Raw genomic sequence first — 19,547 nt, 5'->3', positions numbered from 1 at the left:
AAAACTTCTATTGGCATGTAAATAGTAAACAAGTATTAGTAGGTGGGGAAAGTACAATTAACCACAAAATGGCAGACATATTTTAAAAAGATTCAGATAAAAAACAATTGGAACTTCTCAGTACCTTGCATTAGCATTGACTGGGGAGGGAGATGTTGATTAAATATTAGTGGATGCTGAGATAAGAGAGCTACTGGATGAGGTGAAAATATCAAGAAAATGAGTAAGAACATTCTTAGTAACTATAGCCTGATTAGTGTGGGTAAGATTTAGAATTAGAAATCACAGAAAATATGACAGAGACTTGGGGAGGTTTGAGTTAATTGAATGTCAGCATGGTTTGTTTTTTAAGTGATTCATTTGATATGTGCTAGGCTATCATTTATTGTACATCCTTTATTGCTCTGAAGAAGGTATTGGTGACCTGACTTCTTGAATCATTGTAAATGTTAGTTTGTAAGCACACCCAAAATGCTTTAGCAATGGAATGTCAGGATTTTGACCCTGCACTTGTAAATGAATGCTGATAGAGTTCCAAGTCAGGATGCTGAGTGTCGTAAAGGAGAACTCACAGATGATAGTCTTCCCATACTCTGCTTCCCTGTCCTTCTCAATGGTAGAGGTCATAGGTTTGGAAGGTGCTTCTTAGTGAACATTGGTGAGTTACAGCAGTGTATCTTTTAAATGGGACACACTGCTACAACTGTGCATCAGTGATGAAGGGAATGAAAGTTGAAGGTGGTGAATGTGGTGCCAATCAAGTGGGCTGCTTTGTCATGTATAGTGTCAAGTTGATTGATATTGTTGGAACTACACTCATCCAGTGTAGAGTATTCGATCACATTCCTGCTCTGTGCCTTGCAGATGGTGGACAGGCTTTGGGAGATTAGAGGTGAGTTATTTGAGGCAGAATTCCTAGCCTCTGATTTGATCTTGTAGTCACTAGCTGGTCCTGTTTGGTTTATGGTCAGTTGTAACCCCCAAGATGATGATATTTGGTAATTCAGTGATGAGAATGCTGTTGAGCATCAACCTTGTTGAATATGGTAATTACCTGGTACTTGTGTGATGCAAATATTCCTTCCACTTATCAGCCTATATCTAGCTCTTGCCATATATGAGCTTAGACTGTTTCACTAATTGAGGAACCATTGATGGTGCTGAGCCATTCATCAGCAAACATTACCATTTCTGACCTTATGATGAATCAATGAAGTTGTTTGGATGGATTTATGAAAGGCAGAATATGCTTAACTAGTCCAGTTGAATTTTTGATTATGGTTGACAATGGATTTTAAGCAAGTGACAAAGTAACATAGAATGTCATAGAGATGTAGAGGTGGAAACAGACCCTTCGGTCCAACTCGTCCATGCCGACCAGATATCACAACCCAATCTGGTCCCACCTGCCAGCACCCAGCCCATATCCCTCTAAACCCTTCCTACATATAAAGGATCCTTGCCAAAATTGAGATTTATAACCTAGAGGGTTGTACCCACCAGGAGACTAGAATACTATGGTTGTGAGGTCACTTCTTTGCTAACCAGTGTTCCACCAGTCTCTCAAAAGTTGAAACCCAGCCCCGTCATATTTTAAAAATAGCTTATCTGTCATTGCTCACTGTGTAGCATTCATTCCTTCGACACAGGAGGCCATGGCTTCAAATTCTGCTTCCTATTCAGTAAATACATAATTAAGATTGATATCACAAAGCAGTACAGAGAGATTCTGCCCAATTTTGAGGTTCTGTCAATTGCATCTGGCCTTCAACTGTGGCTCCATCTGTCTCTTGGGTACATGTGTCACTGTTAGACTGGCAAAGGCGTTCCTCAATGTTGTGTGGCCAGTATCCATCTCTCAATTAATTTTGCTAAAATAGATTATCTTTTCACTAATCTTATTTCTCTAAGTGGACTTATCTGTGTGCAAATTGTTAATAGTGACTTCACTTCTATAGATATTGGCTGTCATTTTGGGTCATTCAGAGATCGTGAGAGACCTAAAACCTGAGACTACATACTGTTCTCTGAACTCATGATGTATTTTTCTGAGAATTGAATACTCTCAATTTTCTTTGCATGTTTAAAAAAATAATAGCATAAATTATCTGTATTCACATTGCTTGTGGGAGATTTGTATGATGGGAATGTATTTAGTTAATCATGGAGCAGTAACTCTCAAAATGGGGCCTACTTGATCCAGTAGGATGTGCAGAGAATTTTCAAAGGATCCATGACAGAAGATCTGCCTTCAAGTGGGCACCGTAAGAGTAAGCTGGCTGAATGCATACTCTGTTCCACCTACATTACTAGTATCTCCCTTTTCCTTCTCTCCCTCATTCCTTCCTTTTCCAGATTCCTGCTCCTCTGAGTTTCTGTACCCTTTGGGACTTTGCTTCCTTCAAACTCCTGATTCCTTCAGATTCTGGGCTGCTGTCATTGGTAGAGTGTTAATAAATACTTAATATGCAAAACATTCTTCTGGGGAATATTTTATATTCATATAATTTAGAGTAGCGCTCCTTGGCTACTAATCCGTTTCTAAAGGGGATCCTCAACGAAGATTGTTTGTTTGACAACTGTTGTAGCAGACAATACTCATGTAATTTCCTGGTTGGTACATAGAGTCATAGAGGTGTACAGCATGGAAGCAGACCCTTCGGTCCAATTTGTCCATATCGACCAGATATCCCAACCTAATCTAGTTCTGCTTGCCAGCAGTTGGCCCATATCACTCTAAAACCTTCCTATTCATATACCCATCCAGATGCCTTTTAAATGTTGCAATTGTACCAGCCTCCAACGCTGCATCTGGCAGCTCATTCCATACACACGCCACCCTCTGCGTGAAAAAGTTGCCCCTTGGGTCCCTTTCATATCTTTCCCCTCTAGTTCTGGACTCCTCCACCCCAGGGAAAAGACCTGGTCTATTTATCCTCTCCATGTTCCTCATGATTTTATAAACCTCCATGAGGTCACCCCTCAGCCTTCAACGCTCCATGGAAACAGTCCCAGCCTATTCAGCATCTCTCTATTGCTCAAATCCTCCAACTCTGGCAACATCCTTATATATCTTTTCTGAATCCTTTCAAGTTTCACAACATCCTTCTGATAAGAAGGAGACCAGAATTACATGCAATGTTACAAAAGTAGCCTAAAAAAAGTCCTGTACAGCCACAACATGACCTCCCAACTCCTGTACTCGATACTCTGACTAATATAGGAAAGCATACCAAACACCTTCTTCACTAGATTAGAGTGGTGCTGGAAAAGCACAGCAGGTCAAGCAGCATCCGAGGAGCAGGAAAATCAACATTTCAGGCAAAAGCCCTTCATCATTCCTGATGAAGGGCTTTTCCGAAATGTCTATTTTCTTGCTCCTCAGATGCTGCCTGACCTGCTGTGCTTTTCCAGCACCACTCTAATCTAGACTCTGATTTCCAGCATCTGCAGTCCTCACTTTTGCCTACCTTCTTCACTATCTACCTGTGACTCCACTTTCAAGGAGCTATGAACCTGCACTCCAAGGTCTCTTTGTTCAGCAACACTTCCTAGGACCTTATCATTAAGTGTATAAGTCCTACTAAGATTTGCTTTCCCAAAATGCAGCACCTAGCATTTATCTAAATTAAAGTCCATCTGCCACTTTTTAGCCCATTGTCCCATCTGATCAAGATCCCATTGCAATCTGAGGTAACCTTCTTCATTGTCCACTACACTTCCAATTTTGGTGTAATCTGCAAACTTACTAACTATACTTCATATGTTCATATCCAACTCCATTTCTATAAATGATGAAAAGTAGTGGAACCAGCACTGATCCTTGTGGCACTCCACTGGTCACAGGTATCCAGTCTGAAAAACAACTCTCCACCACCACCCTCTGTCTTCTTCTACCTTTGAGCCAGTTCTGTATCCAATGGCTAGTTGTCCCTGTATTCCATGAGATCTAACCTTTCTAACCAATCTCCCATGGGGAACCTTATTGAACACCTTACTGAAGTCCATATAGATCATGTGTACCTCGTTACCCTCATCAATCCTATTTGTCACTTTTTGAAATAACTCAATCAAGTTCATGAGACAAGATTTCCCACGCTCAAAGCCATGTTGACTATCCCTAATCAATCTTTGCCTTCCAAATATATATGTACATCCTGTCCCACAGGATTCCCTCCAACAACTTGCCCACCACTGATGTCGGGCTCACTGATCTAGAGGTCCCTGGTTTGTCTTTCCCACCTTTCTTAAATAGCTGATACCATGTTAGCCAACCTCCAGTCTACTGGCACCTCACCTGTGAGTATCAATGATCTTTTGTGGAATATACTTACTTCCACTGTCTAATCTCTGTATGATATGTGTATATAAGTGACTAATCCAAACACACTTTTATTTGAAAACAGATATGTAATATAAACCGAGACAATCAGGGACGGTATTGTTGCCGTGTGTTCAATGACAAGGCGGAACAATGGAGTATGGAAGCAGATGTATTTGTAGGTAAGGAGTTACACTTTGGAGATTCATCAATACTAAATTGAAAGTTAATATTGTGTGAGATAACAGAACATCAGTGTGAAAAAAAAACAGAAATTGCTGGAAAACCTCAGCAGGTCTGGCAGCACCTGTGGAGAGAAATTAAGAGTTAGAGTTTTGAGTCTGGTGACCCTTCTTCAGAACTGAGCTGAGCCTCAATATGAGCTCATTACACACTGCAATGTGCTGCTTTATCTACTTTTCTTCAAACTACTATTTTGGAATATTGGAAATGAGAGAGAGATTATTATCTCATTGCATTCTTCAGATAAAAATGCATTCACTTTTATGGCAAGAAAGCGAGGAGTATAATGATTTATTTTCACTGACTGAGGATTCTAGAAATAGAGGCATAGTCCGAGAATCAGGGCCACAACATTCAAGAGAGAAATCAGGAAGCATTCCTGAATGGCCTTTAGTAGAGTGATATGCTCTTCTTGTCAGATGTGGGTGTTTAGGGAGAGTTTATGTGTTACTGAGGATTATATCTGCAATAAATGCCGTTGGTTGCGAATCCCATCAGATCGAATGGATCGATGGGAGAGACAGTTAGGGGCAATGAGGAATTGACAAGAGCAAGGGAATGTGATGGATGGCCGTTATAAGAAGGGAGAAAAGTTGCAGATACAATCACATAGATGAGTTAATTCCAAAGAAAGATAAGAGAGGGAGGCAGGTAGTGTAGGAGTCTTCTGTGGCTATCCCCATTTCAAACAAGTATACTGTTTTTGAAAATATAGGGGGTGATGGATTCTCAGGGGACTGTAGCACGAACAGCCAAGTTTCTAGCTCCAGTGCAATGAGGGGTATGTGGGGTTCCAAGAGATCAATTGTGTTAGGGGACTCTCTATTTCCAAGCATAGAAAAATGTTTCTGTGGCCAGCAGTGAAAAATCAGAATGGTGTGTTGCCTCCCTAGTGCCAGGATCAAGGATGTCTCAGAGTGGATGCAGAATGTTCTCGAGGAGAGAGTGACCAGCTGGAGGTCATTGTAGACATTGGAGCTAATGACAAAAGAAGGGAAAAGGGAGAATAAAGAGTCAGGCAGGAATTTAAAAAGGAAATCTGAGAGAGTAGTAATATCTGGCCGTGTGAGCTAGTGAGGGTAGGAATAGGTGGATAGAACAGATGAATGCATGGCTGAGGAGCTGATGTATGGGAGAATGATCCACATTTTTGGATCATTGGAATCTCTTCTGGGGTAGAAGTGACCTGTACAAGAAGGATGGATTGCACCTGAATTGGAAGGGGACTAATATACTGGAAGGGTGATTTGCTAGAGCTGCTCAGGAGGATTTAAACGAGCAGCTTAATGTTCCAGGATACAAATGCAACAGAAAGGACAGAAAGGGAGGCAAGAGGAGGGGGAATGGCGTTTTAGATAAGGGATAGCGTTACAGCTGTGCTGAGGGAGGATATTCCTAGGAATGCATCCAGATTTTATTATAGACCCTCTAATAGTCAGAGGGAAATTAAGAAACAAATTTTTAAGGAGATCTCTGTTATCTGTAAGAATAATAGGGTGGTTATGGTCGGGGATTTTAACTTTGCAAACACAGACTGGGACTGCCAGAGTGTTAAGGGTTTAGATGGAGAGAAATTTGTTAAATGTGTACAGGAAAATTTTCTGATTCAGAATGTGGATGTACCTACTAGAGAAGATGCAAAACTTGACCTACTCGTGGGAGATAAAGCAGTGCAGGTGACTGAGGTGTCAGTGGGGGAGCACTTTGGGGCCAGCGACCATAATTCTATTAGTTTTAAAATAGTGATGGAAAAGGATAGACCAGATCTAAAAGTTGAAGTTCTAAATTGGAGAAAGACTAATTTTAACAAGAACTGGAATTAAGCAAGAACTTTCAAAAGCTGATTGGAGGCAGATGTTCGCAGGTAAGGGGACAGCTGGAAAATGGGAAGCCTTCAGAAATGAGATAACAAGAATCAGAGGAAGTATATTCCTTTCACCCTGACAGGAAAAGCTGGAAAAGCACAGCAGGTCAGGCAGCATTCGAGGAGCAGGAAAATTGACAATTCGGGCAGGAATCCTTCATCAGGAATGCAACCTGCCTGAAATATCGATTTTCCTGCTCCTCGGATGCTACCTGACCTGCTGTGCTTTTCCAGCACCACTATAATAGAACATAGAACATAGAACATAGAAGAATACAGCGCAGTACAGGCCCTTCGGCCCTCGATGTTGCGCCGATCAATGCCCACCTAACCTACACTAACCCACTATCCTCCATATACCTATCCAATGCCCGCTTAAATATCCATAAAGAGGGAGAGTCCACCACTGCTACTGGTAGGGCATTCCATGAACTTACAACTCGCTGAGTAAAGAACCTACCCCTAACATCAGTCCTATATCTACCCCCCCTTAATTTAAAGCTATGCCCCCTTGTAATAGCTGACTCCATACGTGGAAAAAGGTTCTCACTGTCAACCCTATCTAACCCCCTAATCATCTTGTACACCTCTATCAAGTCACCCCTAAACCTTCTTTTCTCCAATGAAAACAACCCCAATTGCCTCAGCCTTTCCTCATAGGATCTTCCTACCATACCAGGCAACATCCTGGTAAACTTCCTCTGCACCCGTTCCAGTGCCTCCACATCCTTCCTATAGTATGGCGACCAAAACAGCACACAATATTCCAGATGCGGCCGCACCAGAGTCCTATACAACTGCAGCATGACCTCAGGACTCCGGAACTCAATTCCTCTACCAATAAAAGCCAGTACGCCATATGCCTTCTTCACTGCACTATTTACCTGGGTGGCAACTTTCAGAGATCTGTGTACATGGACACCAAGATCCCTCTGCTCTTCCACACTACCAAGTATCTGACCATTAGCCCAGTACCCCATCTTTTTGTTACTCTTACCAAAGTGAATCACCTCACACTTAGCTACATTGAACTCCATTTGCCACCTTTCTGCCCAGCTCTGCAGCTTCTCTATATCCCGCTGTAACCTGCCACATCCTTCCTCACTGTCTACAACTCCTCCGACTTTCGTACCATCCGCAAACTTGCTCACCCAACCTTCTAACCCTTCCTCCAGGTCATTTATATAAATGACAAACAGCAATGGTCCCAAAACAGATCCTTGCGGAACACCACTAGTGACGGCACTCCAAGATGAACCTTTGCCATCAACTACTACCCTCTGTCTTCTTCCAGCCAGCCAATTCCTAATCCAAACCTCCAACTCACCCTCAATGCCATATCTCTGTATTTTCTGCAGTAGCCTACCATGGGGGACCTTATCAAACGCCTTACTAAAATCCATATATACCACATCTACCGCTTTCCCCTCATCTACCTCCTTAGTCACCTTCTCAAAGAATTCAATAAGGTTTGTGAGGCACGACCTGCCCTTCACAAAACCATATTGACTATCCTTGATCACATCATTCTTATCCAGATGTGCATAAATCCTATCCCTTACAATTCTCTCTAAGACTTTGCCCACAACAGAAGTGAGACTCACTGGCCTATAGTTACTAGGATTATCCCTACTCCCCTTCTTGAACAAGGGAACCACGTTTGCTAGCCTCCAGTCCTCTGGCACTACTCCTGTAGACAAAGAGGACACAAAAATCAAGGCCAATGGCTCTGCAATCTCCTCCCTTGCTTCCCAGAGAATCCTAGGATAAATGCCATCAGGCCCAGGGGACTTATCTATTTTCACCCTTTCCAGAATTTCCAACACCTCTTCTCTACATATCTCAAAGCCATCCATTCTACTTATTCGTGCCTCAGTATTCATATCGACAACAATGTCCTGTTCCTGAGTGAATACTGACGAAAAGTATTCATTCAGTGCCTCCCCAATCGCTTCAGCCTCCACATGCAACTTCCCATTACTATCCTTGATTGGACCTATTCCTACCCTATGTAGAGAAGAGGTGTTGGAAATTCTGGCAAGGGTGAAAATAGATAAGTCCCCTGGGCCTGATGACATTTATCCTAGGATTCTCTGGGAAGCAAGGGAGGAGATTGCAGAGCCATTGGCCTTGATTTTTGTGTCCTCTTTGTCTACAGGAGTAGTGCCAGAGGACTGGAGGCTAGCAAACGTGGTTCCCTTGTTCAAGAAGGGGAGTAGGGATAGTCCTAGTAACTATAGGCCAGTGAGTCTCACTTCTGTTGTGGGCAAAGTCTTAGAGAGAATTGTAAGGGATAGGATTTATGCACATCTGGATAAGAATGATGTGATCAAGGATAGTCAATATGGTTTTGTGAAGGGCAGGTCGTGCCTCACAAACCTTATTGAATTCTTTGAGAAGGTGACTAAGGAGGTAGATGAGGGGAAAGCGGTAGATGTGGTATATATGGATTTTAGTAAGGCGTTTGATAAGGTCCCCCATGGTAGGCTACTGCAGAAAATACAGAGATATGGCATTGAGGGTGAGTTGGAGGTTTGGATTAGGAATTGGCTCTCTGGAAGAAGACAGAGGGTAGTAGTTGATGGCAAAGGTTCATCTTGGAGTGCTGTCACTAGCGGTGTTCCGCAAGGATCTGTTTTGGGACCATTGCTGTTTGTCATTTATATAAATGACCTGGAGGAAGGGATAGAAGGTTGGGTGAGCAAGTTTGCGGATGATACGAAAGTCGGAGGAGTTGTAGACAGTGAGGAAGGATATGGCAGGTTACAGCGGGATATAGAGAAGCTGCAGAGCTGGGCAGAAAGGTGGCAAATGGAGTTCAATGTAGCTAAGTGTGAAGTGATTCACTTTGGTAAGAGTAATAAAAAGATGGATTACTCGGCTAATGGTAGACTACTTGATAGTGTGGAAGAGCAGAGGGATCTTGGTGTCCATGTACACAGATCTCTGAAAGTTGCCACCCAGGTAAATAGTGCAGTGAAGAAGGCATATGGCATACTGGCTTTTATTGGTAGAGGAATTGAGTTCCGGAGTCCTGAGGTCATGCTGCAGTTGTATAAGACTCTGGTGCGGCCGCATCTGGAATATTGTGTGCAATTTTGGTCGCCATACTATAGGAAGGATGTGGAGGCACTGGAACGGGTGCAGAGGAAGTTTACCAGGATGTTGCCTGGTATGGTAGGAAGATCCTATGAGGAAAGGCTGAGGCACTTGGGGTTGTTTTCATTGGAGAAAAGAAGGTTTAGGGGTGATTTGATAGAGGTGTACAAGATGATTAGGGGGTTAGATAGGGTTGACAGTGAGAACCTTTTTCCACGTATGGAGTCAGCTATTACAAGGGGGCATAGCTTTAAATTAAGGGGGGGTAGATATAGGACTGATGTTAGGGGTAGGTTCTTCACTCAGCGAGTCGTAAGTTCATGGAATGCCCTGCCAGTAGCAGTAGTGGACTCTCCCTCTTTATGGGTATTTAAGCGGGCATTGGATAGGTATATGGAGGATAGTGGGTTAGTGTAGGTTAGGTGGGCTTTGATCGGCGCAACATCGAGGGCCGAAGGGCCTGTACTGTGCTGTATTCTTCTATGTTCTATGTTCTAAGTAACAAAGAAGATTGAGGGCAGAGCGGTGGGCATGATCTATATGGACTTCAGTAAGGCGTTCGACAAGATTGCCCATGGGAGACAGGTTAGCAAGGTTACATCTCATGGAATACAGGGGGATCTAGCCATTTGGGTACAGAATTGGCTCAAAGTTAAAAGACAGAGGATGGTGGTGGAGGGTTGTTTTTCAAACTGGAGGCCTGTGACTAATGGAGTGCCTTAAGGATCAGTGCTGGGTCCACTACTTTTCGTCAATTATATAAATGGAGTTGGATATAAGAAGTATAGTTGGTAAGTTTGTAGATGACACCAAAATTGAGGGTGTAGTGGACAATGAAGAAGGTTTCCTCAGTTTACAACAGGATCTTGATCAATTGGACCAATGGGTTGGGAAGTGGCAGATGGAGTTTAATTTAGATAAATGCAAGATGCTGCATTTTGGGAAAGCAAATCTTAGCAGGACTTATACACTTAATGGTAAGGTCCTAGGCAGTGTTGCTCAACCAAGAGACCTTGAAGTGTAGGTTCATAGCTCCTTGAAAGTGGAGTCGCAGGTAGATAGGATAGTGAAGAAGGCGTTTGGTATGCTTTCCTTTATTGGTCAGAGTATTGAGTACAGGAGTTGAGAGGTCATGTTGCGGCTGTACAGGACATTGGTTAGGCCACTGTTGGAATATTGCATGCAATTCTGGTCTCCTTCCTATCTGAAAGATGTTGTGAAACTTGAAAGGGTTCAGAAAAGATTTACAAGGATGTTGCCAGGGTCGGAGGATTTAAGCTATAGGGAGAGGCTGAATAGGCTGGGGCTGTTTCCCTGGAGCATTGAAGGCTGAGGAGTGACCTCATAGAGGTTTATAAAATCATGAGGAACATGGATAAGATAAATAGACAAAGCTTTTTTCCCTGGGGTGGGGGAGTCCAGAACTAGAGGGCATAGGTTTAGGGTGAGAGTGGAAAGATTTAAAAGGCACCCAAGGGGCAACTTTTTCAAGCAGACGGTTGTATGTATATGGAATGAGCTGCCAGAGGAAGTGGTTGAGGCTAGTACAATTACATCATTGAAAAAGCATCTGGGTATCTGAATAGGAAGGGTTTGGAGGGATATAAGCCAAGTGCTCGCAGGTGGGACTAGATTGTGTTGGGACATCTGGTCAGCATGAACGAGTTGGACCGAATGGTCTGTTTCTGTGCTGTATATCTCTATGACTCTCTACTTATTTGAAGCTCCCTTTCACAAATGGCAGTCGATACAGATTCATTGTTAATTTTAAAACTGAGACAGACACATTTTTGTTAAACAAAGGGAAGTAACAAAGGGGTCTGGATCAAAGGCAGGTATTTAGAGTTAGGCCACAGATCAGCCAAGGTCTCCTTGAATGGTGGAACAGGCTCAAGGGGCTGAATGGCCTACTCCTGTTCTGACGTTTAAATGGATCGCTTGCCCTGTTAGTTGATCCCTTGACTAGAAACTATACTTCTAAAATCATGTACTGTTGCTGCCTGCTGTTTGAAATAACAGAGCTGAAGTTATGTGTCTGTTGTCGTGAAATTCCAATCTAATTCTGATGCATTAGCTGTAAACTCAATAGATAGGCCGGGTTGTCACCTTGGACACAATGTTGCGAGCGGAGATATTAGTGGCATTTGCTCCCAGCTGGAATATTTCTTCAAATGTCCCAGCAGCTAATGAAGAAATTGTACTGTGAGTGGTGGTAGCATTTAGATCAACAATTGGAAGATTCTGCCCCATGTTTTAGGTCAGTGATCTGTCATCAAGGCTTGTCAACACTCGTCAGTTTTGATGAAAGGTCATCAACCAGAAATATTCTTTTCTCCACAGATGCTGCTTGACCTACTGAGAGTCTTTAGCACTTTCTATTTTTATTTAACATTTCATATGCTAACTGTGTCAGAATTGGATTCCAGTTCTGATGAAGGTTTCCAGCTGAAGGTCAAACCATCTATCTCCTTCCTTAAAAATACAGAAAAATTATTCTGTTTTTATGGTTGTATTTCAGATTTCCAGCACTTGATACTCTCTCTTTTAAAAGCAGCAAAAATAAAGTTTTGGAGGTGGGACAAATTAGACAGTTTGCATAAACTATGGAGTATCGAGTGAATAATGTTTAGTGAATAATAGCTAACTGCTTTCAGTCTGATTCTTGGGGAAGTAATGGTTCATGACAAGGAGGTTCACTTTGGTTTTGAACTATTGTTATTTTTTCCTTTTCTCACTGATCATTTTAACCTCTAGGTGTGACAAGGCATCTGTTAGATCTGAAAAGGATTGAAAAAAAAGAAATATTATTGTGCAAAGTAGGAGATCTCGGTGTCCAGGTACAAAGATATTTGAAAGTTGCCACCCAGGTTGACAGGGTTGTTAAGAAAGCATACAGTGTTTTAACTTTTATTAATAGAGGGTTCAAGTTCCGGAACCATGAGGTTATGCTACAGCTGTACAAAACTCTGGTGTGGCCGCACTTGGAGTATTGTGTACAGTTCTGGTCACTGCATTATAAGAAGGATATGGAAGATTTGGAAAGGGTGCAGAGGAGATTTACTAGGATGTTGCCTGGTATAGAGGGAAGGTCTTACAAGGAAAGGCTGAGGGACTTGAGGCTGTTTTCGTTAGAGAGAAGAAGGTTGAGAGGTGGCTTAATAGAGACATATAAGATAATCAGAGGGTTAGATAGGGTAGACAGGGAGAGCCTTTTTCCAAGTATGGTGACAGCGAGCACGAGGGGGCATAGCTTTAAATTGAGGGGTGATAGATATAGGACAGATGTCAGAGGTAATTTCTTTACTCAGAGTCGTAAGGGTATGGAATGCTTTGCCTGCAACGGTAGTAGATTCGCCAAGTACATTTAAGTCGTCATTGGACAAGCATATGGACGTACATGGAATAGTGTAGGTTAGATGGGCTTCAAATTGGTATGATAGGTCGGCGCAACATATAGGGCCAAAGGGCCTGTACTGTGCTGTAATGTTCTATGTTCTATGAGTTCACAGTGTAGGGAGTAACACATTTGTATGGATAGAAGATGGGTTGATAATACATGGACAGGATGTATAACTGGGTCTTTTCCTGATTGGTAGCATGTGATGAGTGGAGTCCTGCTGGGATCTGTGTTGGGGCCTCTGCTTTTTACAATTTATGTCAATGACCTAGATGAGGACAGTGAAGGCAATGTAGCTAAATTCTTGATGACACAGAAGATTTATGGTGCAGCAGGACACCATGCCTGTCCCAGTTCATTAAATTAGCTTCATTATCTAATACCAATCTCCTAGGTTTTTTTTCACCTAACGTTGCCCGTCCTGAATGTCTCAATTGAGTCTGCTTCCACCACACTTCTAGACAGAGCATTCTATACTTTAATTAGTTGCTGAAGAAGAAGCTTTTCCTCACATTTCCTCCTTCATTTACAGATTGATTTAAATCTATACCCTCTTATTCCTGTTTCTTTTTATGTGTGGAAATAGTTTCTCCCTGTCTATTCCATCTAACCTGCTCATGATTTTGAAAACCTCAATCTGATCTCCTCATTGTCTTTTTCTATCCAAGGAGAACAGTCCCAACTTCAATTTTTTCTCACAACCGATGTTCCTCATCCCTGGATCTAATAAACTGGTACTGCACTGATCTCAATGTGTTCACATCCTTCTGTTCATGTGACATCCAGATGCCAAGAGAAGTAGAATTGTCTGTTGTGAAGAACTCAGAAGGTCGCAGATGGATATAGATACATTTAGTGAGTAGCAAAAGTCTGGCAGGTGAAGTATAATGTGGGAAAATGTGACGTTCTTCATTTTGGCAGGCTACTAAAATAACCATTTATTATTTGAACAGAGAATAACTGTATAATTCTAAGATGCAGAGAGATCGAAGTGTTCAAGTAGAAAGCATTAGTATGCAGGTACAGCAAGTAATTAAGAAGGCTGGCTCATGGCATTCTATCATTTGTTATAAGAGGAATTTAACATAAAAGTAGGGATTTTGTGCTTCAGAATGTTAACTGAGACCACATCTTGAATACTGTGTGCAGTTTTGGTGTCCTCATTTAAGGAAGGATATAAAACCATTGGAGGTGTTTTAGAAGAGATTTGTTAGATTGATACCTGGAATGAGCTTATTGTTTTTGGTAGGGCAGGTTGGACAGTGGGCTTGTTTCCTGTGAAGTTTAAGAGTGACGGGTGGTTTGAAATAAAAACAGAGGAATGCAAGAGAATGTCTGGTGGCACCTGTGGAGAGAGAACCAGAGGTAATAGAGAAACTGGATGTAGTTTTGCTCGCTGAGCTGGAAGATTCATTTCCAGACGTTTCATCATCCTACTAGGTAACATTTTCAGTGGGCCTCTGGGTGATGCACTGTTGATAATTAATGCTGGTTTCTTTGGGTTGGTGATGTAATTTCCTGTGGTGACATCATTTCCTGTGGTGATGTCATTTCCTGTTCTTTTTCTTAGAGTATGACTGCATCTACCACCCCCTATGTGCTTGTTGATAGAGTTCCGGTACTCTATCAACAAGTACATCGAGTTAGACTGCATCAACACCTCCTAAGAAAAAGAACAGGAAATGGCATCGCCACAGGAAATGATGTCACCACAGGAAATAACATCACCAATCCAACAAAACCCAAACCTGTAAATAAAAAGCAAGAATTATCAACAGTGCTTCGCCTGGAGGCCCACTGAAGATGTTACCTTGTCGGGGTGAAAAAACATCAGGAAATGAACCTTCCAGCTCAGCGAGAAAATCTACATCCAGAACCTCAAACCGAACAGCAAATCTTCTCAAAACTCACTAATATAGAAACATCAAAATCAGGAGTAGGCCATTCAGCCCTTCGAGCCAACTCCACTATTCAATGTGATCATGGTTATCTATTATCTCAATGCCATATTCCTGCTTTCTCACAAAACTCCTTGATAGCTGAGATACCTTGATACGTGGGCAGAATGGTGGCACAGTGGTTAGCACTGCTGCCTCACAGCGCCAGCGACCTGGGTTCAATTCCTGCCTCAGGCAACTGTTTGTGTGCATTTTGCACATTCTCCCCGTGTCTGCATGGGTTTCCTCTGGGTGCTCTGGTTGCCTCTCACAATCCAAAAATGCACAGGTTAGGTGAATTGGCCATGCTAAATTGCCTATAATGTTAGGTGAAGGGGTAAATGTAGGGGAATGGGTCTGGGTGGGGTGCTCTTTGGAGGGTCGGTGTAGACTTGTTGGGTGGAAGGGCCTGTTTCCACACTGTAAGTAATCTATCTATCTATCTACCTTTAACATTTAAAAATATATCGCTATTTTTCTTGAATATATTCAGTGACTTGACTTTCATAGCCTTCTGTAATGAAGAATTCTACAGGTTGACAGCTCTGAGTGAGGAATTATTTCCTCATTTCAGTCCTAATTGATCTACCCCATATCCTGAGACTCTGTTCCCTGGTTCTAAACTCCCAAACCAGGAAAGACATCCTCTCTGCATCTAGTCTGCCCAGCCCTGTTAGAATGTTGTACATTTCAATCAGGTCCTCTTTCATCCTTTTAAATTTGAGTGAATACAGATGGAGTTGAACCAATCTCTCCTCACAGGACAGTCGTGCCATCCCAGTATCAGCTGAGTGAACATCCAATGCATTCTTTCTATGGCAAGTATATCCTTTCTTATGTAAGGAGAGCATAACTGCATGCAGTATTCCAGATATGGTCTCACCTGTCTAACTGCAGCAAGACAGTCCTACTTCTGAACTGCTATCCTCTTGCAAGAAAGGCCAGTATATCATTTGCTTCCTCACTGCTTGCCTTTTCTGCCTGTCTATTTTCTTTGACTGTTGTATAAGGACACTGAGATCCCTTCCTGAAGATGTTACCTAGTAGGGTAACAAAACGTCTGGAAATGAACCTTCCAGCTCAGCGAGAAAATCTACATCCAGAACCTCAAACTTAGTTATCTTAGTTTACCCTCATTAAAATCTGAAATAATGCTTGTGTGAATAGTGCAGCCAAGGGGATGATGGCCTAGTGATATTATTGCTAGACTGCTAATCTAAAGATCCTGGTAATGTTTTGGAGACTTGGGTTTTGTTGGGTTGGTGATGTCATTTCATGTGGTGACATCATTTCCGGTGATGATGTCATTTCCTGTTCTTTTTCTTAGTGGGTGTAGATGCAGTTTAACTTGATTTGCTTGTTGATAGAGTATGACCACATCTACCACCCCCTGAGAAAAAGACCAGGAAATGACATCCACACTTCCTAATAAATAGCCATTTAAATAAAAGTCTTCCTTTCTGTTCTTCACAATAAAGAACATCCAACTATATAATTTCTTCAGAACACTAAAGGTGAGTGAGATTGGACTTGAATTATTAACTCTGTTTCTCTCTCCACAGAAGCTGCCAGAACTGCTGAGTTTCTCCAGTGTTTTCTGTGCTTCCTATTTTAAATTTCCAGTATCTGCTGTAGATTTTTGCTTTTATTATGAGGGTGGTTTGATGTGAATGTCTAAGATCCTGAACAATCTTGACACAATGGATGAGTCCAGAACTGGGCAGGCCTGTTCAAAAATTACAGGTCACCCTCTTATGAAGGAACTAAGGAGAAATGGGAACAAGGAATTTAAAACACAAGACAAAACACAGACAGATCAGCCATGATTTTATTGAATGTTGGAACAGCCTGGCAGGTCCAAATAGTCTATTTTCTACTCTTATTTCAAGGATTATATTTTTTGCTTTTATTGAATATGTTCTTTGTTGAATCTTTTTCAGATGAGACCAAATATCCTAGAGAAACAGGCAAGTGTCTTTTTCATGATGTGTTCCAGTCCTTACAGAAATAAACTTTAATATGCACATTGGCAGATGTTGTGTGGATTAGATCCACAGATTACTTCAATGATGGTACTTTTATCCTTGGCAAACAATTGAGAGAATGAGTTATCTTAGTTTACCCTCATTAAAATCTGAAATAATGCCTGTGTGAATAGTGCAGCCAAGGAGATGATGGCCTAGTGATATTATTGCTAGACTGCTAATCCAAAGATCCGGGTGATGTTTTGGAGACTTGGATTCAAACCTTGCCATGACAAATGGTGGCCTTTGAATTCAATTAAAAAGAACTTTTCGTCTTCAACTTATTCATCATTGCTGATGAAGGGCTTTTGCCTAAAACGTCGATTTTTCCTGCTCCTCAGATGCTGCCTGACCTGCTGTGCTTTTCCAGCACCACTCTGATCTTGACTTTAATCTCCGACATCTGCAGTACTCACTTCTGCCTCTTCAATTTCTAACTAGTCTTGTTTATAAAAAAAAAATCCATGCTGGTATTTTCTAAAGAAGCTAGAATCTAAAGAGTGAGCTAGTAGCTGTTCAGTCCACGTGTAGATTATACTGAGGCCTGAGTATGATTGTTGAACATTGATAATCAGTCATTATAGAAAAGAAGATCTTGAACTTCTATTAAATGTTCAGGAATATTAACTTTCTCTTACTACTCTCAGGTAATCCAGTTGAAGTTGGACCATTAGATTTAGGATTTAACCAAAGACATTACGGTGAGTGAAGTTACCTTCTCTTGTTCTCTCTGTGTGGATGTACTGTAAATGCGGTCAATCATTTAGTGTAGTGCTTATTTTTCCTAAAGTGCATTTTTGGTAAAGTTAGTTAAACAATACCACCAACTTTATTAATCAAGTGCTTAATGAATAGCATTTATTCATTCTTTATGGTCTGCCAAGGCAGGTATTTGACTTGTTATCTGCTGATGTTCCATACTCATCTATTTTCTTGGTGGTTTTCCTCATCAGTGCCATTGCCATTGCCTTCCACTCTCTCGGGCTGTGAGGAAGCAAGTTGTAAGCCTACCTTAGCTGGGAAAAAAAACAGAGCTCATGCCAGTTCTGTTATTTTGAACTACCTGCTAACCATTTAACCACAGAGAACTGCAGATACATTCTGGTTAAACCAAGGCCATTCGTTTTGGTAGTCAAAGAGTTGCCTGAAACTTCTAATAACACACTCCAAAGCAGACCTTGTGAATGGAAGAAGAGGAAAATGTTTGCTCACCACCAACACAGTGTGTTATACTAATCCCCCAGACAAGTAGTTGACTTCTATAATGTATGTTTTCAAATTTCCCAGAGGCTAGAAACAGATTTTATAGTACAATTCTGCAGGGGGAATTGGGTGAATGCTTGTGGGGGAAGTTTGCATTAGAGTCATTGATTATTTTTAGGTTCATTTTTCTTGGGGTAGAGAAGATTGAGAGGAGATTTGTTAGAAGTATTCAAAGTCGTCAAGGTGTTCCCATTGGTGGAAGGATCAAAAAATGAAGAAAACACATTTAAGATAAATCGCGAAAGAAGCAGTGGAAAACTGTGGAGAACCATTTTCAAGTGGGCAATGATTAAGAGTTGGAATAAGCTTCCTGAGGCCATTGTGGAAACAGGTTCAATTAAGGCATTCAAAAGGGAACTGGATTATTATCTGTAAAAGAAAGACATACATAGCTACAAGGAGAAGGCCAAGGTGAGACACTAAGTAAATTGTAAGCTCCAGAGAGTCAGCACAGACACATGGATCAAGGGCCTTTCTTCCATGGCCCAGCCCAATTTGGTCTTGAGATCAGAAAAAAAATTAGATTACACTTCCAAACAAATCTGTGACTGCTGCATAAATGGGGAAAGACTAGAGGAAGCGACAGTGCACACAGAGATTTGGGGGTTCTCGAGTAAGAATAACAAAAAATCTAGCATCCAAGTTCAATGGGTAATAGAGAAAACAAATGGAAAGTTGGCCTTTAATTCAAAGGGAATGGAGAATAAAAATGTGAAATCTGACTGAAACTGTACAAGATACACTCATAGGAGAAAGTGAGGACTGCAAATGCTGGAGATCAGAGTAAAGGTTAGAGTGGTGCTGGAAAACCACAGCAAGTCAGGCAGCATCCGAGGAGCAGGAAAATCGATGTTTCGGGCAAATGCCCTTCATCAGGAATGAGGCAGGGAGCCTCCAGGGTGGAGAGATAAATGGGAGGGGCTTGGGGCTGGGGAGAAGGTAGCTAAGAATACAGTAGGTGGATGGAGGTGGGGATAAAGGTGATAGGTTGGAGAGGAAGGTGGAATGAATAGGTGGGAAGGAAGATTGGCAGGTAGGACAGGGCTGAGCTGGCAGGTTGGAAATGGGGTAAGGTGGGGGAAGGGGAAATGAGGAAACTGGTGAAATCCACATTGATGCCCTGGGGTTGAAGTGTTCTGAGACAGAAGATGAGGCGTTCTTCCTCCAGGCGTCGGGTGGTGAGGGAGCGGTGGTGGAGGAGGCCCAGGACCTGCATGTCCTCGGCAGAGTGGGAAGGGGAGTTGAAATGTTGGGCCACGGGATGTTGGGGTTGATTCGTGCGGGTGTCCCAGAGATGTTCCCTAAAGCGGTCTGCTAGGAGGCGTCCAGTCTCCCAAGTGTAGAGGAGACCGCATCGGGAGCAACAGATACAACAAATGATATTGGTGGATGTGCAGGT

General features: G+C 42.1%; 1 protein-coding gene across 5 annotated transcripts in view; it reads left to right on the top strand.

Moving 5' to 3' along the window:
* malt1 (MALT paracaspase 1) overlaps positions 1-19,547 on the top strand; it is a 145,453-nt gene that overhangs the window by 83,966 nt on the left and 41,940 nt on the right. For all 5 annotated transcript variants that reach the window (XM_072573678.1, XM_072573657.1, XM_072573668.1 and 2 more), the window contains 3 exons: positions 4,407-4,503; positions 16,802-16,828; positions 17,533-17,586. In XM_072573678.1, the coding sequence (XP_072429779.1) occupies positions 4,407-4,503; positions 16,802-16,828; positions 17,533-17,586 (178 nt within the window). The remainder of the gene's footprint in view (positions 1-4,406; positions 4,504-16,801; positions 16,829-17,532; positions 17,587-19,547) is intronic.

Source organism: Chiloscyllium punctatum, chromosome 1 (assembly GCF_047496795.1).
Source record: "Chiloscyllium punctatum isolate Juve2018m chromosome 1, sChiPun1.3, whole genome shotgun sequence".
Classification (NCBI taxonomy): Eukaryota; Metazoa; Chordata; class Chondrichthyes; order Orectolobiformes; family Hemiscylliidae; genus Chiloscyllium; species Chiloscyllium punctatum.
Note: the sequence above shows the minus strand (reverse complement) of the source record. Positions and strands in the feature narration are given on the sequence as shown.